The sequence below is a fragment of the Rhinolophus ferrumequinum genome, chromosome 10 (genome assembly GCF_004115265.2).
Source record: "Rhinolophus ferrumequinum isolate MPI-CBG mRhiFer1 chromosome 10, mRhiFer1_v1.p, whole genome shotgun sequence".
Taxonomy (NCBI): Eukaryota; Metazoa; Chordata; class Mammalia; order Chiroptera; family Rhinolophidae; genus Rhinolophus; species Rhinolophus ferrumequinum.
Window position 1 is genome coordinate 9,572,045 of NC_046293.1, and position 25,965 is coordinate 9,598,009.

At 53.7% G+C, this 25,965-nt stretch overlaps 1 protein-coding gene across 1 annotated transcript; it reads left to right on the forward strand.

Annotated features, from left to right (window-relative positions):
• The first annotated feature begins 4,383 nt into the window (after window positions 1-4,383).
• RAC2 (Rac family small GTPase 2) lies at window positions 4,384-19,768 on the forward strand. Its single transcript, XM_033118138.1, has 7 exons — window positions 4,384-4,554; window positions 6,718-6,789; window positions 13,121-13,238; window positions 14,059-14,121; window positions 14,620-14,779; window positions 18,282-18,414; window positions 19,012-19,768. Exons 1-6 carry the CDS (start codon window positions 4,520-4,522, stop codon window positions 18,410-18,412), a joined length of 579 nt encoding a protein of 192 aa, XP_032974029.1. The 5' UTR covers window positions 4,384-4,519; the 3' UTR covers window positions 18,413-18,414; window positions 19,012-19,768.
• The last annotated feature ends 6,197 nt before the right edge of the window (window positions 19,769-25,965 follow it).

Genomic DNA, 25,965 nt, shown 5'->3' on the forward strand with positions numbered 1-25,965 from the left:
CAGGCAGCTCACCCAAGAAAGGGCAGGCAGAGCTCCTCAATAAATGATGCCACAGCCATTGATTATGGAGATGATGTCATTAAATCTACATCTCACAGTATTTGAAGAAGTCTGTATCTCACCAAACCCTAAAATCCATCCAAAGTATGTTAAGACCTGATTATGAAAAGCAAAACTTGCAAAGCTTTGGAAGAAAATGTAGGAGCACATTTTTATGAAATTGGAAGTAGGAAAGGACTTCTTAGGCAGGACTCACTCCAAAAGCACAAGTCATTAGGGAAGAAATTTAAATTAGACATTCAAATAAAAGTGCTGTTTATTAAAAGTCGCAGATGATCAAAAGATATCCCAAAGACTGGAAAAAAGATTTGCAGAGCAGGCACCAGTTTAAGTTTGGAAATCAGAATATATAAAGAACTTCCCCAAATAAACATAAAAGAACAGGGAAATGGACAAAAGATATGAAAAGACATTTTATGGACCAGGAAACCCAAATGTCCAATAAATACTTGCAAAGACGCTCAACATCACTCGAAATCAGTCATGTAAATTAAAACCACAACGGGATGCTAATCCACACCCACGAGGTTGGCCAAAGTACAAAGCCTCACAAGACCAAGTGTGGGCGAGGGTGTGGACGAGGAGAACCCCGCAAAATGACTTCTCACTCTCTATTGAGGTGAAAGATGGGTGTGCCCACGGTTCTTCTAACCCCCTTCTGAAGAAACCTCACACACCAGCTCCAGGACGCCACAAGTGTTCACAGCAGAACTGTTTGCAAAGCAAAGATGGCCAGCCTCCTATATATCCATTAAGAGGAGATTAGATAAATACATTTTGATAACATTCATATCATGGCATATTACACCCCAGCAAAAATCACTAAACTACCGTGTTTCCCCGAAAATAAGACCTAACTGGAAAATAAGCCCTAGCATGATTTTTCAGGATGACAGCCCCTGGACTAATGCATCTTTTGGAGCAAAAATTAATATAAGACCCGGTCTTATTTTCGGGGAAACACGGTAGAGATATAAGTTAAACATTTTTCTGCACGTTGCTGGGTGGGGGTTGTGCCTCCCGAATTCTAAGGCCTGAGGTGGGGAGGAGGAAGCCGAGTGGCCCTCGGACAAGAACTAGGACCTGTGTGGGGACAATCTAGGGCGGTGGATTTGGGCTGAAATGAGGAAGGGTTTTCTAACAGGCTCACCGTCCAAGGATGGAAGGGTCTGTCTCCTAAGGGAATGAGTTCCTCATTGTGTAAACAAGGGCTGGGCGGCTGCTCCGTGGGCAGTGAGCCACGCACTGGATGCCAGTGGCGCAGGGCAGGCTGGTTCAAGATGGCCTTTACGGTCCCACTACGCATGCCCAGGGGCCCCGTGGTTCTGTGATTCAGTGAGTTTGCCAAGTGTGGTTAAAAGAGGACAGGACTGAATGAATAACCACGCTGTGACTCATTCACCTCGATGGATCACACACAGCTTACTAATGAGAGGGATGCGCCTGGCACATGCAACAACATGGATGAATCTCAAAAACACATCGAGGGAAACAAACCATGTGCAAGAAGCCACATACTGTGTGATTCCATTTATGTAAAACTCTAGAAAATGCAAAGTAATCTATCATGACAGAAAGCAGGTCAGAGCTTCTGTATGTGGTGGGGGAGGGGGAATGAGTCCATTCCGTGGGGGAATGAGTCCCCCACGGAATGGGGGGTGAGAGGAAACTTTCCACGGTGATGGAAATGTCCTGTGATCTTCTGTGTCTTGGTTGTGGTTGAGGTTTCATGGGTGTGTATCTCTGTCAAAACGAATGGAATTGTACACTGTTCTATTCGTCCAGGTTTTGTATCCACTGCAGTACCAAACCCAGAGCTAGATATTCAAACAGTGTCTAACCGATGCCTGCAGAATGAAGGAGGGAGTCAGATGGCCCTACGTCGGGGAGACGATTTCACTTGGACTGTTTTGGAGAGGTGATTGTCTCAGGATAGGGGGCAGGTGCAATTTTAGGGCTGCTATGGCCAGGTGTGGTTGGGCAGGTTGTTTACTGTATAAGGGAGCCCCACCCTGGGGACGAATGGGGGTAAAACCCAGTACGTACTCCCTTTCCAAGTCATGTACTCATTGGCTGGGACTTCCCAAAGAGGTGATCATTCTTTTCTCTTTTCTTAAAAAAAAAAATTAAATAAACGGTTTATTTTGGAATGATTTTAGATTTATATAAAAGTTGCAAAGATAGTAAGAGAATTCATGTACATTTGTCACCCAGTTTCCCCTATGTTAGCATCATTTCCGTAACCGTGGTGCATTTGTCAAAACTGAGAAATTCGCTTTGGTACAATATTGATCACTGAATTTTGATTTGTTTTGGATTTCACTACTTTTTCCACAAATGTTCTTTTTCTACCCCAGGACCCAATCCAGGATAGTCATTGCATTTAGCATATTGTTGTTTTGTTGTTTGTTTGTTTTTAAAATTAACACAGAGTTTGCCCTACAGGGTAGCAGTGGTTGGGAAAAGAATGTGGATATAGGGGAGTACCCAGAATAAAGTCCTCAGGCGGCCTTGGTGGGAGGGAGCCCAGGCTGGGTTCTGTGGGGGACACTGGGCCTTCCTGAGCCAGGCTGGGTGCTGTGAAGTGCTTTCCACCGGCTCAGCTCGGACTGTGCAAAGCACAGAGCAAAGACGTTGAAGTTCATTGGCTGGTTTTAATACCATGTTTCTCCCAAAATAAGACCTAGCCAGACAATCAGCTCTAATGCATCTTTTGGAGCAAAAATTAATATAACACCCTGTCTTATTTTACTATAAGACCGGGTCTTTAATATAATATAATATAATATAATATAATATAATATAATATAATATAATAATAGAATATAATACCGGGTCTTATATTAATTTTTGCTCCAAATGACACATTAGAGCTGATTGTCTGGCTAGGTCTTATTTTCGGGGAGACACGGAAAGACACGGTCTTATTTTATTATAAGACCGGGTCTTATATCATATCATATCATATCATATCATACTGGGTTTTATATTAATTTTTGCTCCAAAAGATGCATTAGAACTGATTGTCTGGCTAGGTGTTATTTTGGGGGAAACACGGTAACTGACTGACCAAGTGTGGGAGCGGCTGCATTTCCCTTTCTGCAAAAGCCATGTGTGCCAACCCTGTAGCTTGTGTGGACAGTTCTGGAAGGGTTCAGCCTCTGGGTGCCTGGGGGAATCCTAGGCTCTGTCCTCACAGGGAGTAGGAGGGAAGCTGTCGCCCAGCAGAACCCCCGCCTCCGTCAGCTCCACACTCTCCCCCAGTTTCCTGGTTTGTCCTGAGTGAGTCCAGGCTGGATGACCAGTGGCTCTGCCTATCTTGTGCCTGGAGCGGGAAGGTGCTTTGTGTGGGGAGCTGTGGCAATAAATATTATAGTAAGGACTAAGTGAACTTGGAGTCCATTGGGGAGTCCCAGTACTACTCAGATCTGAGTCTTCCATGGCTTAGGGGGAGCACTCCATCCAAGAGCTGCAGGACTCAGCCATTGTTCCCCCAGACAGCAGCTGGGGCGCCAGGAGAGTTTGGAGTCACCTGACTTCTCAGACCCTCTGTTTCTGCATCTTCAATATGGGCCATGGTTCCGAGTTCCAGAGTGCCTGGTCCCACAGGACTGTCCCTCCAGCCCAGGGCCTGGCTGGCGTGGGGCACTGCCCGTCACTTCCCTTCTATTTCCCCTTCTCCATCAGCTGAGCCTCGTCTTCCTTCCTTCCTCATCTCCCTCCTCCCATATCTGTCATCCTTCCACCCTCAGGGGTTCCCACTCTACCCCGTTTGGAGGAATGTCTATATCGTGCTCGCGCAGTCCGCTCACCTGGAGTGCGCCCGCTCTGACACATTTAAGTGCCGGCTTGAGTGCCACCGTACAGGCCCCAGCTCTCCCTCTACGTAACTCTAGGTCTCCTCCCTGCAGATTCCCTGTGACTCCATCACTTTCTGTCTTGTTTTATGGACAACTGTGATGAGGTCGTATCTTCCCCAGGGACAAGCTATTCCTCTTGCATCCTGGACTCCCCAGTACCTGCTACTGTGGCTGGCACACAGTAGATGCTTACTAAATGCTTATTGCTTAGAATTGAGGTGAACTGAATTCTTGGAAACCTCAAGTTCTTGGAGAACAACTCTGGCCCTGCCCATGGAAGCGAGTCCACAGCTGAGAGGGTCCCTAGGTCACCAGCTGGTGCCCCATAGCAGGGATGCTCACTGGGGCTGCCAGGACCCAGCCTAGTACCTGAGGCCCCCCCCCCACCCCCCTGCTGGTCTGCCAGACCGCATGCTCCGCCTTCTGCAAACGGCTGTGAGGGCAGCAGTTTAGGCAAGTTCCGCTTCCGCTTCCTCCTGCCTCCTGTCCCCTGCTGCTGGGCTCTGGGTCCCTCACCAGGCTCTCCACACCCCTGGTACCCGCAGAAACGCTCCACACCCTGAGCTGTCACCGCCGCCGCTCCCCAGGCCCCAGACACGATGCAGGCCATCAAGTGTGTGGTGGTGGGAGATGGGTAGGTACCTGGCTGAACTTGCTCACAGCCCCCTACCAGGAGCCCTGGCGTCCCTGGGGAAGCCCCCTGCCCCGCAGGAGTCCCTGGGAGGCAGCCAGGAGGAACCGCCCCTTCTCCCAGGAAGCAGAGGGAGCCCCCGGGTGGGCTGAGGACAGCTTCACTCTCTCTGCCCACCTCACCCTGGAAACTTCCTGGGTGGAGGGTACAGGACGGTGGGTGGCGATGCCTGGGGTCCCTCACCGGCACTCTGAGAGCTGGGGCAGGTCTCCCATAGGACCTCAGTCTTCAACTCTGTGGATGCAGGTGGGGGGTAGGGAGCCAAAAATCTGCCCTTCGTCCCCAGGCTGACCTGGACTCTAGTCACTGGCTTATTCTGCTGTGTGGCCTTGGGCAAGTCACAGCACATCTCTGAACCTCAGCTTGGCCATCTGGGAAAAGGCGCACGTCCTCAGGGTTGATGTGGGGTCACTTCAGGCGTTTTGAGTGGCTGTCCTGCACATAGTGTGAGCTCAATAAATGTCCGCGTCCTCTCCCCTCCCCCTCACAGCTGCCTGGTTGGGGAGGATGTGTGGGGGTGTGAGCGAGGAGCAGAAGTAGAGAAGAGGAGAGAGAGAGAGGGAAGGAGGAGGGACGGAGAGATGAGGGTGGCTGTGGGGGTCAACATGGGACCGGCTGGGCTGAGACACCTTCTCAGCTGTCAGATTTAGTGACCTCAGGTTACCCTGTCACCCTGGAGGCCTCAGTTTCCTCATCTGTGAGATAACTGGTCTAAATGCCAATCTCTCGTGCCTCCCAGGAACAATACCTCAGGGTCCAGCCCACGGGTCTGTCCTGGGATTTTCCATAGGCACAACCCAGGACATCCCAGCATGTTCTAGCTGGGCAGGCCTCTTGTCCACCTTTCCTGTTCTATAGATGGGTAGCCTGAGGCCTCAAGAGACTCAGATCTTTCCTGGCCTGGGTCCCTGTGGCCCCTGCTTACTTTGGCTCTCATGGGTCGGTGGGGGTGGGCCGGCTGATCAGGCCGCTCTCAGCTGATTCTGATGCATGGCTGGCTGTTATCTGCCTGCCTGCCCACTTCTGCTTTGTATCTGATCTGAGTTGGGGAGGGCGGAAGCCAAGAACAACGTTCTAGTCATTCAAAGTTACCTTGGTGGCAGGCCCTGGGGAGGGCAGGGTGGGGATGAGAGGCAGGCCAACTCCTCAGAACGGGAAATGACGAAACAGTGGAGCAAGCGGGGAGGGCCACGGCTGCCCCTTTGGCCTCCACCTGGGCCCCGTCCCAGCCCAGCAGGCTGAGGGGAAGACAGCACGAACAGCAGGTGATCACAATTTATTTAACACTTAATATGTGTCAGGCAATGGGCTTAGTCATCCTCTCTATTTTATCCTCCTACCAATTAATACTAGGACCATTTTACAGGTGGGAAAACTGAAGCTCGAAGCAGTTAAGTAATTTACCCAAGACCTTATGGGCTTTGAACCCTGGTCTCTCGGACTCCAGAGCTCCAAGCTCTTAACTGAGATGCTCTCTGGTGAGGCAGGATGGTAGAGGAGGGACAGGCTTTCCCTGACATCGGCTGGCGGCTATGCTGTGCCCAGTTCTTTTATGGACTTCATCTAATTTACTTCTCAGTACACCTCTCTGGGGATGGACTCACCTTATACCTATCTTCTAGATGGGGAAATTGAGGCAAAGGGAAGTTACCTGATTTGCTCCAAATCGTGTCACTGGCAGGTGGATCTGGTGTCTGAAGCCTAGGCCTATGGTGGCAGAGCCCCGCTCAGGCACCAGGGGCCCTGCAGCATTGGCCAACCCAGTAGGTCTCCTGGGTACCGACTGCCCTTTACCCTCTGTCCCACATCAGTGGCACCTGGGAAAGTTCTTTCAAAATGGATTTCCAGTTCGCCCCACACCCATGGATCAGCATCTCTGGGGTAGAACCTTAAGCCTGCCCTTTAACAAGCACTCCAAATGACTCTATGGCCCTCAGGTTTGAAAACGCTGACCTGGGGATCTTCAGATGGGGAAACTGAGGCCAAAGGGGTGGGCCTGGGTCTTCCCTGAGGGCTGGGTTAGAGAATGGGGCACGTGCTCTGAAACCTCCCCGCATCTCGGCCAGGGCCTGTGACAGCTGTCCTTCGGAATGTCTTGTCTTTCAGAGCCGTGGGCAAGACCTGCCTGCTCATCAGCTACACCACCAACGCCTTCCCGGGAGAGTACATCCCCACTGTGTGAGTACCGTGGGCAGGTGGGGTGCTCGGAGGATGGGGAGACATGCATCATCAAGCCCACCCCCTTTTCAGGCACTTCCTGTGTGCCAGGCTGTGTGTGGGCACGTGGGGATCGGGCAACGAGGAGATGCCCCCGCCGGTCTGCCTGGCAGAGCTGCCTGATGGTCTGGCTGAGGAGGCAGGCCAAGATGAGATGTCAGGGTGAGGGCTGCGGGCTCCCAGAACGGAGAGAGAACGTGTCAGGGTGGGGTGGTGCCGAAGGGGAGCAGGTGGCCTTCAAGAGGGCCGCAAGGAAGAAGGAGATGGAGAAGGCGGGCCTGAGCAAGAAGAGCAGGGTGGGAAGAGGGGCTGGGTCAGAGAAGCAGAGGTGGGGGACAGGGTGGGTGGTGGAGGAGGTAATTCAGGCCTTGGTGACAGGAGCAGAGACACCAAGACATATGTGTTGTGGGGGAGAGGTCAGTGCCATCCGGAGACCAATTGGAGGCCCTGTCCTCTTGTTGGATGTGGAGGCAAGGTTGTCACACCCAGGAGGGAAGGATAAGGGGAGAAGCACCAGCTCCTCCTCCACCAGCCTCCAGTGACCCCCAGCACTCACAGGACAACTCCCTAACTCTGCAGCGCAGCACTCCAGGCTCTCCATGGTCTTCTCTCAACCTTCCCTTTTAGCTTCGTGGCCACCTTCTATTTACCAAACATTCGAGGAGCATTTCCAGCTCAGGGCCTTTGCTTCAACTGTTCCCTCTGCCTGGAGCGCCTTCCTTTTCCACACCCACAGGTCTAAGACCTCCAGGCCCAGCTCCAGTGCCTCCTCCTCCAGGCAGCCTTTCTGATCTAGCATGAAGGGGTCTCTCACTCTCCAGAGTGACGTTATCTAACCTTTGACCATGGGCCTATAGAGGGCAGGGAGCCTCATCCTGCTCGTTTCAGGTCACCTCCTGGTCTTAGCACGGTGTCTCTGCACAGTTAAATCTACAGGTTGTCTTAGACACAAGGTCTAGCATGTGTTTTGAGCTGAACTGCATTGACCTTCCTGGGGAGGTCCTACAAAGACTGATCATAGCTACCATCTTTTGAGGGCTGTGTGCTGGCCCCTGCATGAAATGTCACGCATGTGTGATCTCACTTGATCCTCACGGGGAGCTGGGGGGCTCACAGCCACTAAAGGATTTGCCCCCAGGCTCACCGATGTCCTGTGCTACCTCTACTGATTTTACTCCCTGCGACACTGACCTGACCCAGGCAGCCAGGAGAGGTCAGACCAACCTGGGTAGCAAACCTGGAAAACCAATTTCTACCCCACCTTGGTCCCTAATTTCCCATATAGCTTGGTGCCAATACACAACCCCTCTCCATACCTCCTCTTACCTGCCCGTTTGCCATCAATCATCAAATGTTTATCAGTACTTCCTAGTGCCGAGGGAAGGCTGGCTCTAGATTTGAGCAGTGAGGCAGGTGTGGACTCAGGTAAGATAGCGCCCGCAGAAGGCCCTTGTCACCAGGAGTGTGCTGGCCCTGCCTGTGTTCCTGCATCTTCCTGTCCCAGTTGGGCTGGAAGGCCCACTTGCTGAGGGACCTCAGACAAGTCACTTCCTCTCTCTGAGCCTCAGTTTCCCTTTCTATAGGAGGTGGGGGCTGGCTGGGAGATCTCAAGCTCATTGTCTGGGTGCCTCCCCTGTGCAGGAGAGGGAAGGTGTGTTCTCTGGTGCAAGATGGCGGGACCTACAGCCAGTTGTTCTCAGCACTTTGCAGAGACTGGGCCCTGGTAGACTTGGCTATCCTGGACAACCTTGCAGGAGGACAGACAGAATGGACCAGACCAGGTCTGCCTTCCCAGGATGCTCTGAGGAGTTGGATCAGAGCCGAAGCTGGCTTTAGGGGTGTGCCGTCTTTGCAGCTGCACAGGGACCGTGCTCAGAAGGGTCCTGGACTTGGTTTAATGCTCTCATAGCCCCATCTTGAAATTCTTCATTTTTGAACAAGGGGCCCTGTGTTATTATTTTGCATTGGACCCTGTGAAGTATGTGGCCAGTCCTGCCTGCCACCCTTGTCTGCTAGTATAAGGCTGCTCAGCTCTGGACAAGCCTCAGAGTGGCTCCTGCTATAATCCCTGCGCCTCTGTGACCCAGAGGGGTAGATAAGCTGTACTGAGTCCTTGACATTGGAGGGTGGGGGCAGCTGGGGAGAGTGGAGTTGGGGCAGCCCAGATATCCCGGGAGAGCTTCTGGGGCTGGGGATGATAGGGTTTGCTGGGCCTGGGAGGCACATGCTGCCAGCGCAGGATCAGATAAGCAGAGAGCAGAGCTCCGCTTACTGCCAGCAGATGGGGGTGGGTAAACAGCTCAAGGTCAAATCCCCATTTCACAGATGGGGAGACCAAAGCCTGCTCTGTGGATGGTCCTATGCTGGGTGTTGCCGATACAAAGACACGGCAGAAAGACCTTGCCCTCGGGTGCCTGTGGCATAGGGGTCTCCCCCTTCCAGCAGTCCTCCTTATAGCCATTTTCAAACGGAAGCCCAGGTGAGCTTTCAAACGCGAAAATTAGATGGAGCCACATTCTGACTCAATCCCTTCCCTGGTTCCTCTTCATACTTAAATCCCACCTCCTAGCCTGGCATTTGTTCCAAGCCCTGAATGACACGCTCTCCTCCCCAACCATCCCAGACTCACCAGCTTCCCCCAAGCCTCTGCCCTCCCCCTTTCCCATCATTCAGTTCCCAGCTCAGGTATTATGTCCCTGACTCCCGGTCTAAGGGTCCCCTCCCTCCACCCAGCCCCCTCCATCCCACCACTCTGCTTGACGCTTGGTAGCCTGTCCTGATCTGACTTCCCCTGCCAGGATGGGAGCTCTGGGAGGACAGGCCTCTGGTCTGTCTAGTTCACTGCTGTTGCACCAGCTTCTAGAACAGAACTAAGCATATTGCAGGCAAGGGATGCTTTGACCTGCCCCGAGAAGGTGCTAGAACTCGGGCACCCGTTTCACCGGCCCCCACTTTCCTCCTCCACTTTATTCCAGGGTCAGGGCTGGGTTTGCAGCCCTGGGGAATGCAGAAAGAGGCCGCCCAGACTCTGGGTGAAAACACCCCAGCTGTGTGACCTTGGGTAGGTCACTCCTAGTCTCTGATTCTTAGTTGTCCTCGTGTGTAAAATGGGGACAGTGGTAAAATCTACTTCCTGGGCCCACCGAAATGATCTAAGATCGAAGGACCTGAAATAGCACTTCACACCCCGGGTGCTCAGCAAATGTGAGCCCCCTGCCGTCCCCAGAGTTCAGGGTCAGCCCCACACTCCAGCTCAAACTCCACTGAGTCTCCAGCCATGAAATCGTGGTGATGCTTACCACATGGGTTGGGTAACAGGATCTAATCCTGGCCCTGCCACCAACTGACTGTGAGATCTTAGGCAAGTCCCTTCCTCCTTGTGAGCCTCAGTTTCCTCATTTGGAATTTAGAGTGAGGGTTGGCCACCGTGGTCCTCTGGTGGCCACTCTGGTCCTCTGGTGTAAGGTCCTCTGGTCCTGGCTGCCTGTAGGTCTCTGAAGTAAGGGGACCCCTGAGAGCTGCAGAGCATGGTGTCTCTAGAGCAATCCCTTGGGCTCTGGCAGCTGGTCCTCTGGGGGGGGTGCAGTGTGTGGGGACATCAAACATGAGATCGCTCAGTTTCTCAGCATTTCCCTATGGGGGTGGCTTGAATGTCTTTGTCTCTTTGGATCCTGCTAGCGGCCCCTAGAGATAGGGCTTTTTTTCACAGTGAAGAAAGTGAGGCTCGGGGAAGCTAGGTGACTTACCCAGGGTCACACAGTCAGGACGAGTCTTCATAGGAACTCTGTTCCCTCTCAACTCTGGGTGGCTGTCCCCAGGTTCATTTCCCCACTCACTTGCTCACTAATGGGTGGCATGGAAGAAGCAGGGCTCATATCCCAGCTCCTCTGCTTATGAGCTGGCTGGTCTTGGAAAAGTTACTTAACCTCTTGGGGCCTCGGTTTCCTCATCTGTCTAATGGGAGTAACTTAAGGTCCTGTTGCCTGGGTCACATGACACTTTAAGACCTAACATATGAGGAACACTAGCCTCTGCCGGGTCCCAGGGTAGATGCTCGGTGCGGCCATAAGTCCCAGGACACAGCTCTTTCCCCATGGCCACAGCCCATAGGCCCTGGGAGTGGCTCAGAGAAGATAGTCACCTTTGGCTCAAGGAATTTTAGAGGCTTTTTGGCACCAGAGTTTCAGACTGGACATTAGAGGAGAGAGTATTCCAACACCCTAAGCTCATCCTAAAGGAGGGTTTCTGGCCAAAGTCAAAGACAACCCAGATCCTTCTTCGCCCATCAAGCCCAGTGGTGTCTCCCTGGACCTGAAATCCTACGGTGGTATGTGTGGTGCCCAGGGTAGGTATACAGAGCACCTACTATATGCCAAATGCAGTGCTGGCCTCAGGGTGCAGTGAAGAACAAGCCAGACTTGGTGCCTACCTTTTGGGGTGCTGAATTGACCACAGCTCGCTGGGTTGGGAACCCAGTCTGGCTGGGCATCAGAGACTCAGCTGGAAAGGCTTCCCAGAGGAGATGACTTTGAGATGGGGCTGGAGGAAGGATTGAGGAAGAGTCAGTCTGGCAGTGGGAGGAAGAAGAATGGGAAGCCAGGGAGGGGTGTTTGCAGGAGCTTTCCAGGCAGGAAGAAGCAGGGCCTTTTACAGAACGGAGAGGTGACAAAGACACGCTCCAGGGCTGAACAAGAGCAGTGTGTTAAAAAAGTCAGGCTGCAGAGCTAAAGCGGGCACGGCCCTGCCCACACGGCGGGACAGGGGCACACTAAGTGTCTGCTCGTGGTGAAGGTACAGCAGTTGCCTGAGGGACGGAATGATGAGCTCTCTCCCGGAGGTGGCCCGGAGGCTTCCCCACAAAGGAGGAACTGTCTGGGCAGGGTTTTGAAGCATCACTAGGAGACAAGGGTGAAAAGAGGAGGGAAGAGTATTCCAGAGAGAGGCACAGATAGGAGAGTGTGGAGGACCGCATGCTCAGGGTGGGTGGGAATATTTGGATAAGGAGAGGTGGGGAGGGAATTCCAGGTGGGGGACACAGCGTGAACAGGTGCAGGGAGGCGGGCAGTGTGCCCAGGAAACGGCCTGGCTGGTGTGTGATGGGGAAGAGTACAGGGAGAAGCTGGAAGAGCCTGAAGTCTCAATGGGCTAGGTCAGGGGATGAAGGCCTAAGAGGGTGACCTCAATGAAGAGAGACAAAGTGGTGTCCCTAGCCCCCAGGGACAGGGTGTGGGGGGATCTGAGGAAGCACAGCTATGGCACGGGGCAGTGAACACTCAATGTGGAATCAGATGGAAATGGCTTCTCACCTAGTTTGGTCACTCATTGACTGTGTGGCCTGGGGAAAAGTCACTATACCTCTCTGATCCCAGTTTTCTCTTCCACAGCATGAGACACCAGCATCTTGCTCTCAGGGATGTCTGTAGTCAGAAATGCTGTTGGGCTGAATTTTTTAAAAATCTGGAAGCTCATTTGATGGCTCTGGAGTCCTCTCTGAGGGCAAGGAGATTTCAGCAGTCACTTAACATCCCACGCTATTCCTTCCACATGTGTGTCCCTACTGTGTGCTGGTGGTGTTTCCTGAAGCTCCTGTGACTGACGGCTTTCAGTGTGCACTCGGGGTGGGCTGGAAAACGAGAATTAACACCCAGGACGTCCCTCTGCCAGTGGAAGATGGGGAAATAGCCCAGCTTCCTGCCCTCTTTGGGGAGCACCCTGAGCATAGCCCACGCTGTCTCCCAGGAGGCCCGCAGGCCGGAGCCCCAGTTGCCCACAGTAGCAAACGCTCACTGGCATGCCTTATGCTGGTCACTGTCCCCTCTCTCCTCCTGTAGCTGTCAGGGCTCACTTCCCCAATAAACCACTTGTATCACCTGCTCATCGCAGGGGGGACCCAACCTAAAATGGGGAGAAACATTTGTTCAGCAAATACTGGGTGACCAGCCTCAGTGTCCTGCACAGGAGGTGGGTACCTCTATTTTGATCAAGCTTTGGAAGGAATGTTACGCTGCTTTGGAAAATCACCTCTCCCAAGGCTGGTGAGGGCTGAAACCTAATCATCGAGGCAATGGTTTCCTTTTTATGCTTACCTGCATTTACAACTTTGTGTGTGGTGAATCAGTAATGAAAAAATAAAATAAAAGGAAACACAAGTGCATAGTGCTGTGTGACTTTGGTTCCATTGCAGACCCTCTCTGGGTCTCAGCATCTGCCATGAAACAACTCAGGCCTGGCCTGGAGGGCCCCGAGCTCTGGGTCTGGAGACTGACCCTTCCGTCTTGCCTGCTTCCCATAGGTTTGACAACTATTCAGCTAATGTGATGGTGGACAGCAAGCCGGTGAACCTGGGGCTGTGGGACACAGCCGGGCAGGAGGACTACGACCGCCTCCGGCCGCTCTCCTACCCGCAGACGGTGTGAAGCCCCCACGTGCCTTGTGGGCCTGGCCTCTGCTCACCCTGTTCCCTCTGCGTCGTGTGCCCTTGGGCCAGCTTGGCCTGGTGCACCCTGACCCTCCCCTTCCGGTCCAGCTCAAGGACTCTGCCTTGTCCTGCCTCCCTGGGCACAGCCAGGGACTCCTCCCGTGCCCGCAGCCCTCCCTCAGGCCCCAGTTATCTCTGCCTGTCTTCCCAGGCCCCTGCCTCATGGGCTCTGGCACCACCTGGCTCCCTGGGGGTGGGGCAAGGAGACCTGAAGCCTCAATAGGGAGCTCAGGCCAGTGAGCCCCGGGTGTGCTGGGTCAGGGGAGAAGAGATGGGGTAAGCCTGCAGGTGGCACTGGGGCTGTTGGGCACCCCTGGGTCCTTGGCTCACCCTCCAGGGCTGGGGCTGGCAACCCCCAGGTCCTTGGCTCACCCTCCAGGGCTGGGGCTGGTAACCAGACATTGGAGCAGTGAATGCCTGGTTAGGAGTATGGATTCTGGAGCTCCAGATGGCAAACCCTTTACCTTTGTAGCCTCAGTCTCCCCATCTGTGGAATGGGGGTGACGGCAGCACTGCTGTAGGGTGCTGTGTGAGGACGAACCACTAAGGACAGGCCCTGGCCTCTGGGAGGTGCTGGATAAACTAACAGCAGCCTGGCGGAAGGGGAAGGCGGGCATCCCTGCTCTGACAGACCCTAAACTCAGCGTCCCCTGGGCTGCCCCACTGCTCAGTGCTGCTTGGTGTGGGAGGGGACCAGGTGGGACACCCTTGGGCTTCCCCTCATGGGTAACGCTTGCCTGCTCTTTCCCCAGGATGTCTTCCTCATCTGCTTCTCCCTTGTCAGCCCAGCCTCCTATGAGAACGTCCGTGCCAAGGTGAGCTGGGCAGAGGCAGGCTTGAGGGGCCTGGGGAGTCTGGGCGCAGGTGACCCTGAGAAACGTAGGGAGGGAAGGAAGGACCCGTAACTTGAAGTCTATCTCAGGGGGCAGCAGAGGGTATGAGCAGAGAGGGTCCCCAGTGCCAACCCAGCCTGGGGGGACTCGGGATGAGACTCAAGGGAGTCTCAGGGGGGCTGGGCGTGTCAACTTTACTCTGCGCCCTCTCTAACCGTGTTCTCTCGCCTCCCCGCACCACCTTGGGCCACCTCTTATCTCTGTACAAAATCATGCCTCCTCTTTTCCTGCAACCACGTGCCTTCTCCTCGCTGCACAACCTCATGTCTCTCCTCCACACACCTTCATGCCCACACCTTATTTTCTCACAACTCGGTGCCCCTCTTCTTCCCGCTGTCATGCTCCCTCTGCTCCCCGCACAACCTCGGGTCCTCTCTCTTCCCTGCACAACCTCTCTCTCCCCACCGCCGACCTGCCCAGTGGTTCCCCGAGGTGCGACACCACTGCCCCAGCACACCCATCATCCTGGTGGGGACAAAGCTGGACCTGCGGGATGACAAGGAGACCATCGAGAAGCTGAAGGAGAAGAAGCTGGCGCCTATCACCTACCCTCAGGGCCTGGCACTGGCCAAGGAGATAGGTACGGGGCTCGGGCTCAGAGAGGGGAGCCGGGTGCGGGGGTGGGGAGCCCTGACTCAGCCTCACGGTGATTGCAAACACGGACTCCAGGGCCAGACTGTGCAGTTCAAACCCTGACTGTGTTGTGTGCTAGCTGTGTGACCCTAGACCAAGGACTAAGCCTCTCTGTGCCTATGTTTCCTCATCAGTAAAACCTGGCAACAGTAGCAGTTCTAGGCAGTTGGGAGAATTAAATGAATTAATACACGTGAAGCTCTTAGAGCAGCACCTGCACCTGGGAAGCAGTCTGTTATTATTATTAGTAGAATCCATAATCAGATCTTGAAATAAAGTGTTTTGCACAGACAGAAGCAGGGATAGCATGGGGTGTGCTGTGGCTGCTTGCAAGATGAGGAGCCAAGTCAAGTTTAGGTTTTTCAGGAAGGCTTCCTAGAGGAGGTGCTTCTGCCTTGAGTTTCAAGGGTGAGGCCTTCGCTTCTGTTTTCACCTCCTTCCCCTCACCCCCAAGGCTTCTCAGCCCAACTTCTCTTTGCCTCCTCATCACTGCACCAGAGAAGTAAAGTGACTTCTCAAGGTCATACAGCTAGTAGGTGGCAGAACTGGGATTTGAACACAGAACAGCAAATTGCTGGCTGGGGTCCTCCTCGTGGTGGATCGGGCCTGCCTGCACTAGGGAGGTGATGACTGATGGGTCTGGCCTCTCCCGTGGCATTGGGACCTGCTGTCCCTGGCCAGGCCCTGACCTGCCTGCAGCCCAGGACGATGCACTTGCCCAAGAGCCCGGGACTACCAGCAGGTTTGGCCACTATGAGCAGTGACCCAGCGGCCCATTGTGGTCTGTCTCACCCCAGGGTCCTGCAGACCCAAAGTTTGGCCCCTGAGTCTGTCGGACCTCCCCATCCTGTCCCTGCCTCAGCCCCACCACTCTTCCTTCCCCCGGAACTGGGAGGGCCCTGGGGACTCACATCTCTTCACAGGAAGAGAAACCGCAGCCACCACCTCCCCCTTCCCGTGACTAGCCTAGTGACAGGGCCATCTTCCCCAGGGGACCTCAGGCTGCTGCTTAAGCTGAGAGTCCCATGCCCCATGCTGGGGGTTGTGGCTCCCAGGCCCACCGGGCTATCCTCACAAATATCGGGGATTGCAACCCTGTTTTCTCTTCTTTCTGACCATCCTGTCCACCTGGACTCCTTCCACCCAACATGGACGCTCCAGCCTGCAGCTGACCCTTTCCCTTTTAAAGCACATGTTTTGGGATAAGAAGGGGTCTGAAACTCTGGAGTCTGGTCCTGGCTCCGGCAGTGACTGTCTGTGTGACCTTGAGCCAGTGGCTCCTCTCTGAGTCTCGGTCTCCCTATCCACACAAGCCAGCCTGCACAGGCCCTTACCATCCTTTCTCCTCTATAAGGAGGTGATTCGGGGGTCCTGTCTTGGCCTCTAGCCAATTCCTTCTGAGGCTGATCTCAGGCGGTAGTGGGGACAGGGGCAGAGGCTTTGAACTTGTCTTGGACCAGCCCAGGTCAAGGGGGAGGAGGCCCGGTGGCCCTAGGCCTGCAGAGCTGATGAAGAAGACAGCAGCTGCTGCTGCCCACCTCGGCCTCTCCCCAGCCCTGGGGTGACCAGTTGTGGAGGCAGCTCTGATCCCAGCTGGTAATCACAGCTGACGGATTGAGTACTTCCTGGGTGCAGGGCCCAGGCATTTTCCCTCTTCATTCTTAGAGCGACTATGAAGGAGGGACTCATTACCCTCACCTTACAGAGGAGGAAACTGAGGCTCAGGGAGTGGAATCACTGGCTCAAGGTCACCCAGCTAGGACATGGCAGAGACCAGAGTCTAACACTGGATGCCTGGCTCCCTCGATCATGAAGATTAGGGTCGTCTGCTGTCCCCTGGCCCGCCCCCATGCCCTCTCTGCAGCTCCCCTGCCCCTTACCTCAGCTTGATAAGCTACCACATGTCACCATGTCCTGGACCGGTGGGAGACTGAGGCACAGAGAGGATTGGCAAAAAGTCCTAGACCAGACCAGAGGCAGAGCTGAAGCAAAGCCCAGACCCTCCAGCTCAGGATCCTTGCTTTGGATACCACTGAGCCAAGAAGAGCAAGAGGATGGTGGGTGCCAAGGAGACAGTTGGGTGTAGACGAGGGAGACACTGGCTATGGTCCCTGGCAGAGAAACAGTAGCCAAATGCCCAGTGACACCCTTCTAGGCACAGAAGGTTATGGTGACAAGACTCCTGGACCGATCTCAGGGTGCTCCGTTCCTGCCAGCCAGGCCCTGGGACCACTGCCTAGGCTCCCTGGAGGGAGTGTGCTCCCACGTGGGGGGGAAATCTAGTGTGTGACTCTGGGCAAGTGGTATCCTCCCTGAGCCTCAGTTTCTTCATCCCTGCCCCACCCTTTTGTTCACCCCAGCCTTGGGCATCGGCGGGCTTCCTCTTTCTAGGGGCTGCCCCTCCTGAAATCCTGGCTCCCCTCCCCACTGCTGTATGTTTCTGGGCCTGTGGCTTCCCCGCTCTGGGCCTGTTTCCTCCCCTGGGAAGTGGGGAATCACAGTAAGCCTTCATAGGGTTTTTGGAAGCGCCCAGCTTGGTGCCTGGCAGGGAGCAGGTGACCATCAGTGTCTGTGTTCTTCCCTCTCCCCAGAAGAGCTGGCTCCCCCAGTGAGGAGGCGAAGTTCCCCCTTCCTGGTCCTCGCCTTCCTCTTGTTTCTGAAATCGACCTCAGGCCTCTCGAAGAAGAGGTTGGCGGTTTCTCCCTTCAGGGCAACTGGGTTGTAGTGGACACGGAACGCACACAGGTTCCTTTCAGAGGTTATGGAACGCTGGCCTTGGGAGTGGGGGCTCAGCCTGCCCTTGTTGCTGTCTGTGCCCCAGGCTCCAGCCCTGACTGGTCACGTGGGAGGAGGCACGGCTCCTTATGAGGGAAAGAGGTCTCCAAGTCCCACTCCTCTTGCTAAAGGCCCCCAGCTGCCCAGAGGTGGAGGAGAAAGGTCCAGTGTATGACCTTGGACAGGCGGCCTCCCCTCAGAACCTCAGTTTCCTCATCTCTAAAATGGGGTGATGCTAAGGAACAGTCAGATGACATTTGGAAGGTCCTGGCGAGTGGGCTGCGAGTGCCTCAGGACTCATGGGGGAAGCATGGAGGCAGGTATGTGCCTATTTTCTAGAAGAAACTAAGGTGTGCAGAGATTCGGTCACTAGCTTGAGCCCTTTTCTTCCCAGGAAAGTATAAAACTGCCTGCCTGCCTTCCACAAATTAAGGGCTTATGTGTCCAAAAACAACAACACAGACTTGCTCTTGTGGGTCTTAACTCCTCCCACTGAATTCAAGCTCCCCATTTCAGATATGAGGAAACTGAGGCACAGAGAGCTAAATTCCCTGCTCTGAGTGACATAGCCCAGGCGGCCCCCACAGCCTGGCGCGGTTGTGTGGCTTTGAAAGGGGTTTTGCCCAGGACCCTCCCCTGACCTAGGCCTCCACCCTTTTGCTGCCTCACCCCAGACTCAGTGAAATACCTGGAGTGCTCGGCCCTCACCCAGAGAGGCCTCAAAACCGTCTTCGACGAGGCGATCCGCGCCGTCCTGTGTCCCCAGCCCACGCGGCCGCAGAAGCGCCCCTGCAGCATCCTCTAGGGGTAAGAGCCCCTCCCCCATGGCTTAAGACCCCGTCCACCCCACACCACCACCACACAGTAGGCTCACACCACCACCACACAGTAGGCTCCAGCCGGGAGGCATCATCCAGCCACTGCTCAGTGGCTCTTGGTTTCACTGGGAGTGGCAGTTAGGGCAGGAATGGGAAGTGAAGTGGCCTCAGTTTCCCCATTTGCCTGAGCCAGTCCAGCTCAGTGAGCCCAGTTCCTAGAAGGAAGCTCAAGGTCTGAGAAAACGCCAGGTTACTGAGCTCCCACCCTGCGGGCCCTGCAGGAAGGCGGGAGGAGAAGGGATGGAATGATGCCTCAGTCTCCATGTCTAGGAGAGCCCGGTCCAGCCAGAGAGACCTGACACCCGCATATAGGGGCAGAGGCAGGAAAGACTGAGCTGTGAGACTGTTGGAGCAGAAGGATGGAGAGAGAGTACTTGGTGTGGCGGGACTAGCAGGGGGGACAGTCCTGGGGGGAGGGACCACCTTGAGCAAAAGCCGGGAGGTGGGAATGAGCCGTCTGCCAGGAAAGCTGGCTGTAGATCTTGCTTTTCCCCAAATTCTCACCCCCTGCCTGTCTGCTTTCCAGGTTGCAACCAGTCCTCCCAGCCAGATGGTTCTGACTCTCCAAGGCCGCCACTCAAAGCCTGATGGTACCCTGGCTGGCCATGCTGTCCCCTCCCTGTGGCGTTTCTTAGCAAATGGTTGCAGAGCTTGGTTGATCATCTTCTCTGTGCTGGACGCCCCCTTGGGCCCAAAGGTGTGAATTTGTAGCTGCTGCGTGCCAATCCCCTCATGCTACTGCCTTCCCAGGGGCAAGAGGGGAGCCCCAGGACTCAATAAGCCACCCCTGCATTACTGTGGTCAGTGCCACATGGCAGCGTCTACCCATTTACTCCTGTCTCACCTGACGCCTGAATCCCCTCCAGAAAACTTGGTCCAGATGGTTGCTGGCCACCATTTGTATAACTTCAGAAACGGGTCTCTTACTCTTACTGAGACAGCCTATTCCAATACTGATGGCCCAGCTTGTCTGGAAGTTCTCCTGCTGAGCTAAAATGAGGGTCTCAGAAGTTTGTCCCTCTGGTCTTAGTTCTTCTTTTGAGACAAGAACAAAACAAACCAGATTTTCTCAATCTCTGTGGGCATCTGCCCAGCCAGTCAAAAGCCTGGGTCCAGCTGACTCCTGCCATCTCTCAAGTCTTTCTTCTCCACTCACAGGATCCTGAGCTACATTTACCTGTGAGAGTCTTAAACTTTCAGACCCTGCCAGTCAGGACTTTGGCTACTGCAAACAAAAAGCCCAATTCAACCTGCTTAAGCAGAAAATAAATTTATTGATTCAAGTTTGGAAATATCATGACTTTAGGTACAGTATAATCAGGGGGCTCAAATGATGTCAGCAGGGCTTGCTTTCCTGCACGTCTTTATTTTGTCTTCTGCTGTCTGGTTCATTCTCAGGCAGGTGACTCTCAGGACTTCACCTTTCCAGGTTCAAGTTCAACCAAAAAAAGAGCAAGTGTTTGCCCAGTCAAAGTTCTAATTAAGGTGGCTCTGATTGGACCAGCTCAGGGTCTGATTGGACCCTTTCAACCAATCATATTTGGCAGCGAGATGCTGTGCCCTGATTGGCCAGGCCGGGACTACTTGTTAGCTACAACAAGGAGTGGGGACAACCCTGACAAATCACATACAGCAGGGTAGAGGCATTGGTCCCCAAATGGAGACCCAGAGCCTTGCTGGAATTTGGGAATATGGATGTGGGCATCCAGAAATCCCCACCTCTACTCATGGAGGTTACAGGAGAGTGTCCTAAAAGTGTAAGGAAGCATTGCCAGTTCCAGCAGGTACTAGCTAAAGGTGAGTTTCTTTAGATGACAGATGGGGCCGTTGTAAAGATTTAAAAAGTTCATCCATAAAGCACAGCGGTTCCTGGTATGGAGTTGGTCACCTTAGTGTTTCTCAATTTCCCAATGCCAGACTTGCCACTCCAGTGGACAATTACGCATCTCTTTCTAAACTTCATCCATTCAGTCAACACACAATTATTGAGCACCCAGTCTGTGCCAGGTACTGTTCTAGGTGGGGGGCAGGTGGCACCCAGGTGTGGGGATTCAGTTCCTTACCTAGTGGGCTGACACTCTAGAGAGGCTAAAATAAAGGAATAAAAAAAGAGATATAAGACCTTGTCACTTGTCGCTGACAGCTCAGAAGTGCCCCAATGCCCAGCCAGTGAAATGCTTTAGGTTTCTGTTTTCTGCTCTCCCAGTGTCCCGGCCAGCCCCGCTGCCCCCAAAGTCCTGAAGTTCTGAGGCAGGACCTTCCAGCTCACTGGCTCCCAGGAGCCTCACCCTCTTGAAAGGGCCCTGGTCGGGGGGTGAGGATGGAACCCTACAGCCTTGATTACTTTTAGCTCAGATGAGTCTGTTATGTTTTAAAAGTTACTTCTATGAAACAAATAAAAAACACATGAAAACCAACACATACGTGACATAAACACAGATGTGATGGGTCAGAGCCCACACCTGAATCCATTCAATGTTTAAAAGCCCTGAGGCGCCCCCTCCGGTCAACTAGAGTCCAAGGGGAGTCTCTTTTTGTGCCCTGCTCTTCCTGGGTCCTGTAACCCGTGGCCTGAGATGCCTGGCCACACCCCGCCCCCCTCTCTCTTCCTGCACTCGCATCCCCACTGTCAGACTGAACTCTCATTTCCTCAAAGCCACATTCACCCTTCTTGCACGCTGAGGATTTTGCACAGCTGTTCTGGTCCCCTTTCCTAGAAAAACTTCCTCTGCTCCTAGAACTTCCCTGCACGCCAAGGGTGGGCTTCTTCCCCCGAACTTACCCCAGTGGACACAGTCCTTGCTTTATTTCAATAATGTCAGTAAATACTCTCTCACCATTGTGGGGGGGTCTCACCTAGCACATATTATCTCATTTAATCCCCCTAGTAGCCTTCCAAGGTAGGTACAAACAGCTCTTTTTTTTGCAGAGAAGGAAATGGAGACACAGGAGGGCACAGGAGTTAGAGAGCTCAACCCACTAAGGCAACACTCCACTTTTCCACTCTCTACCACTACACCCGTCCTCCTTGCTAATAGACTCCTAGTTGCATGCAAAGCAGCAATGATCTAGCCCCAGACAAAAATACTTGTTTTCCCAGCCTGCTTTGCAGCTGGGGGTTCTAAGATCGCACAGTTCTGGCCAGCAAGACATCAGTGAAAGTCAGCTGGAGAGGTGGCATCTGTGAAAGTTTTTGTTTTCTTCTATAAAAAAAATGATAGACCCAGCTGAACTGCCCTTTGTCTTGTCCCCTTCCCTGTCTTGAATACTAAAAAGATGTCTGGAGCTGTAGCAGCCATCTTGCAAACTTGAAGCACAAGCATGAAGATACAAGCTAACATGCTAAGAATAGAGGAACAGAAAGATAAAAGGATCCTGGGTCTTTGACAACTTTGGTGGGCAGCTGAACCAAAGCCAATGGCTGCCTTAGTATGGGAACAAAATGAAAATGAAACTATTAATACCTATTTGTTTACTCGCTGTTGGTCAGGACTTCTGTTACTGTCAGCTGACGGCCTTTGTCACAGGTCTTGGGATCCTAGCCTTGTGTTCTTTCCAACATATCACTGTGCCCAGCAGTTACTGGTTACAGGGTGAGTCACTTGTTTCTGCTCTGCAAATTGACTGAGGACCAGAGGCCCTTTCGATAGGAAAGAGTAACGTGTTTTGAAACAGGAAGAACTGTTGGTTGTGGGCAGGAGCTGACAACATGGTGATTTGACAGCACCCCCTCCCGAGCACCCACCCACCCAGTCCAACGTGGTCCCTTGCCATGTGATCATCACCTGGCGGGCAGGAAAGCACTGGCCAGATAAGACTACTTCATTTAGGGCTCTCCATCACGGAGCCTGGCTTCTCCTTGTTTCTTCTTCCAAAGCAGAGGTCTGGGGGTCCCCCTGGCCCCTCCCATTCCTTCAACCCGGCACTCACTGGTCACCACACCTGGACAAGTCTGCCTCTTCAAATCTGTTAAACCCATCTCCTTATCTGGCCCACTGCTGCTGCCTGCTCTAGGCCTTGCATCTCGTCTCTGGACAGTAGTTACAGCCTCCTTTCTGGCCTCCTGCCTCCACTCCCTCTGCTGACACTCCAGCCTCCAGCAGGCAACTGGGGGATCTTCCTCATTAACAAACACATTTGCCACTCAGATGCCGCAATGGACTCCTGTTGCCTTCAAAAATGCTTATACAGCATTGATTCATTTGGTCATGTAATCATTCAGCAAACAGGTATTGAGACTATGTGCCAAACACAGGGTTTGAGGGTGGGTTAAGCGTGGGCCTGCTCTTAGGAGCTCACAGCCCAATGGGGAGCTGCCAAGTCTTCAGAGAGCCCAGAAAAATGTCCCTTCTGCTTGGATGGCTCACCATGACCCTTGCAAGTACCTGATACATGATGTATAAATGTTTGTTGTTAATGTAAATGAATAAGCAGATGAAAGAATGGACTTTAATGGAGAGAGAGACCCAACCCTTCCAGTGACCCCACTGAGTCCAACCTTCCCTCCATCCTTGCCAAGGCACCAGTCGTGGGCATGAGCCATCTTGGATGTGCTAGCCCAGTCGAGTCCAAGAATGAATGCAGCCCCAGCCAACATCATGTGGAGCCGAAGAGCCACCCAGCTGAGCCCAGCCTCCCACAGTCATGAGAGATGATAAAATGGTATACCGAAACAATTTTCCAACAACAGTTTTTTCTGACTGTTGGGGCCCTAAGTTCCTGCTGTCTTTTCCTTTGATCTTTTACCTCTCCTTCCTATCCTCTTAATTCCCACACTGCCCAAGAAATGTTCACCTGTGGGCTCATTTGACTTCAGCCAGGCTTCATTGGTTGTGGGAAGCAGGGCACAGTAGGCTCAGTGGAGGGAGATAGAGATCTAGGATGGTTCTAGAAGACTTCTGAAAGCCTCAAGGGAGGTGACACAATGAGCAGTCATCTGTATAATCTGAAGTTCAACTCAGTTCACATGTACTAACCATGCTCTGTGTCAAACTGTGCCGGAGCTGGAGGTAAAGAGAGGGGTGAGACCCAGCCCTCTGCTCCCCCGGGGGCTCAGAGGCCAGTGGGAGAGACAGACGTGTAAGTCAACAGCCGCCATGCGGTGTGATCCACATACCACAGAAGTGTATTCAGTATAGAAAGGAAGAGACTCTGGCCTCACGGTGCCGAGGTAGAGAGGCTTCCGCTCCCTCCACCTTGCTGAAAAGCAGCCACAACGATAAGGAGAACATGAAACAGAAACACAAACTCTCATCTTTAAAGAAACCAGGAGACACCTGTGAGCCCAAACCACAGCAGCCAAGCAGAAGAGCAGATGGAGGTGTGGTGAATGATTTAACAGAGCCTCCGGAAGGCAAACGGAACTGCCTGTTGTTCCGTGACGAGGTGGGCGGGGAGGTTTGGAGATGGAAGAGATGCAAATCAACTGGCCTCGCAGAACCCCAGGGAGGCTCCCGGGTTAGGGACCCAGACACCACAGGTGCCAAGGCAGGAGGCTGGAAGCAGGGGGTTTGTTTGGAAGTCTGTTTAAGGAGCTGTTAGATTCCAGGTCTTCCCCTCTGCACTTTGAAGCTGTGGGACCATTCCTTCCCAACGTGGGCAGGAAAAATCCAGCCAGAGAGCTCTGGACCCAAGGCCACTGGCTACTGAGCGGGCGGGGGTGAGGCTCTAGACTGATTATTGGGGGTGTCGCAGATTTGATGATGCTTAGCAGGTATTACTCCCTCCCAATAAACACACACCAGGGGAGGAGAGTACTTCTGTTCTCCAGTGATGCTGGCCTTGGTCATGTGACTTGCTTTTGGCCAGTGGGTTGTTAGCATATGTATCACAAGGAGAGACCCGAGTGTGTCTGTGTCCTTGGGCGTGCTCTCTTGTGCTGACAAAAGTACATGCCCTGATAAGCCTGCTGGCTCAGAGAGTATAAGAGTAGTACCCCCGGGAACTGCTGCTGTAGAAGGAAATTAACTAATTCCATTCTTGCAGCAACCCTATGTAGTAGGTATTTAAAATGGGGGACTAAGGCTCAGAGAGGTTAAGTCACAGATCGAAGGCCACACAGCAATAAATGGCAAAGCTGAGGTTCAACCCCAGTAGGACCCAGCAGGGACTGATGAACCAGAGGACACCCTTAAAGGGGACTCCAGTGACAAAGCCCCAGGAGCTGGGCTGGGAAAGCATTTTGGCTCATCTCATCTTATTTGAGAGGACAGACCACAGCATCTGTAGTGGAGGCCTCCATCCTGCATTGTGGTTGGCTCTGGCCTAAGCATTGCAGGGGAGAGGAGGCTCTGTCCTGGCTTTCAGGGACGGGAGGAGCCTGAGCCCCAGCTCCTGGAAAACCACCTGTCTGATGGTGGAGGCCCACTTTCTGCACTTGGGGTGCCTTCCAGTCTGAGGGTGGAGACATGGCCCTAGTTTTGAGGAAGCCAAGGTGTGATGGGAGAGACATAGCATTGTCCTATCTTGGGGTGTCAGGCCAGGCAGCCCCTCCAGGTTACAAGGCAGACGTGACAACACTGAAGTGCCGGGTTCAGGCCTGAGGTTAGAGGCACTCGCACTCCAGGAACTCAATGCCGAGCAGGGCTGGGCCACCCCACGGTTCCCAGACACCCAGCATCCCCTTATCCTCAAAGCTCACAGGTATAAAGTTGCACTTCTTCTTTCTGCCCTGCCACTCCCAGGAGGAGGGGCTGATCAGGGTCACTTCTGCTCTTGGATGGCCCCTGAGTGGGAGTTGTGTTGGTGTCTAACTCAGGTCACACCTGCCCCCAGCCTGGTGCTCAGAACCGCTCCGGCCTCCAGCAGATACTCAGCAGGGCACAGTCCCCCTCCTCCCACCATCCTGCCCGCTAACCATCCATCCCTCTTCTTTGCTAAACATGCAGCAAATGCCTACTGTGCCAGGCTGGTGCCAGGCCTGGGGACAGAGTGAGGAACCAGTGTTCCCCTCCAGAGCTCACAGACCAGCACAGAGGACACAGGTCCCTGAGCTGAGTCTTGATGAGCTCAGATTAGAGGCCATGTCGGGGTAGAAGCTCGGGGAAGTCTCAGGGAGGGGCCTAGTGAACCCGGGGCAGGGATGGCTCAGGAGGAGGCCCCTGAAGAGGACTTCGTCTTATATGTGGGGAAGAGCTGGTGCGAGACAGAGTGTGTGTGGGGGTGGGGGGCTGGGGGTGTGGAACAGCCTGTGCAAAGGCCCTGAAGAGAATACACACTCACTGGGTCCTGACCGGTGAGCCTTTGGAAAACATGAATCAGGTCACCAACTCCTCTGCTCACACCCTGTGAGGCTCCCAACCCAACCAGACTCAGACAACAGGCCCTACAGGGTCTGACATGGTGGCCTCCCCCGCCTCCCTCCTTTCCAGCCATAACAGTCTCCTCCCTATCCTTCAAACACACAAGCTTGTCCCCACTTCCCCTTTTGTCTGCCTGGGGGCTCTTCCCCAGACATTTGCTCAGTCTCTTTCACTGCTTC

Coding starts and splice junctions, on each gene's coding strand:
- RAC2 (XM_033118138.1), top strand. CDS start 4,520: ATGCAGGCCATCAAGTGTGTGGTGGTGGGAGATGG. Junction 4,555..6,717: donor TGTGTGGTGGTGGGAGATGG/GTAGGTACCTGG, acceptor CTTGTCTTTCAG/AGCCGTGGGCAAGACCTGCC. Junction 14,122..14,619: donor ATGAGAACGTCCGTGCCAAG/GTGAGCTGGGCA, acceptor CGACCTGCCCAG/TGGTTCCCCGAGGTGCGACA.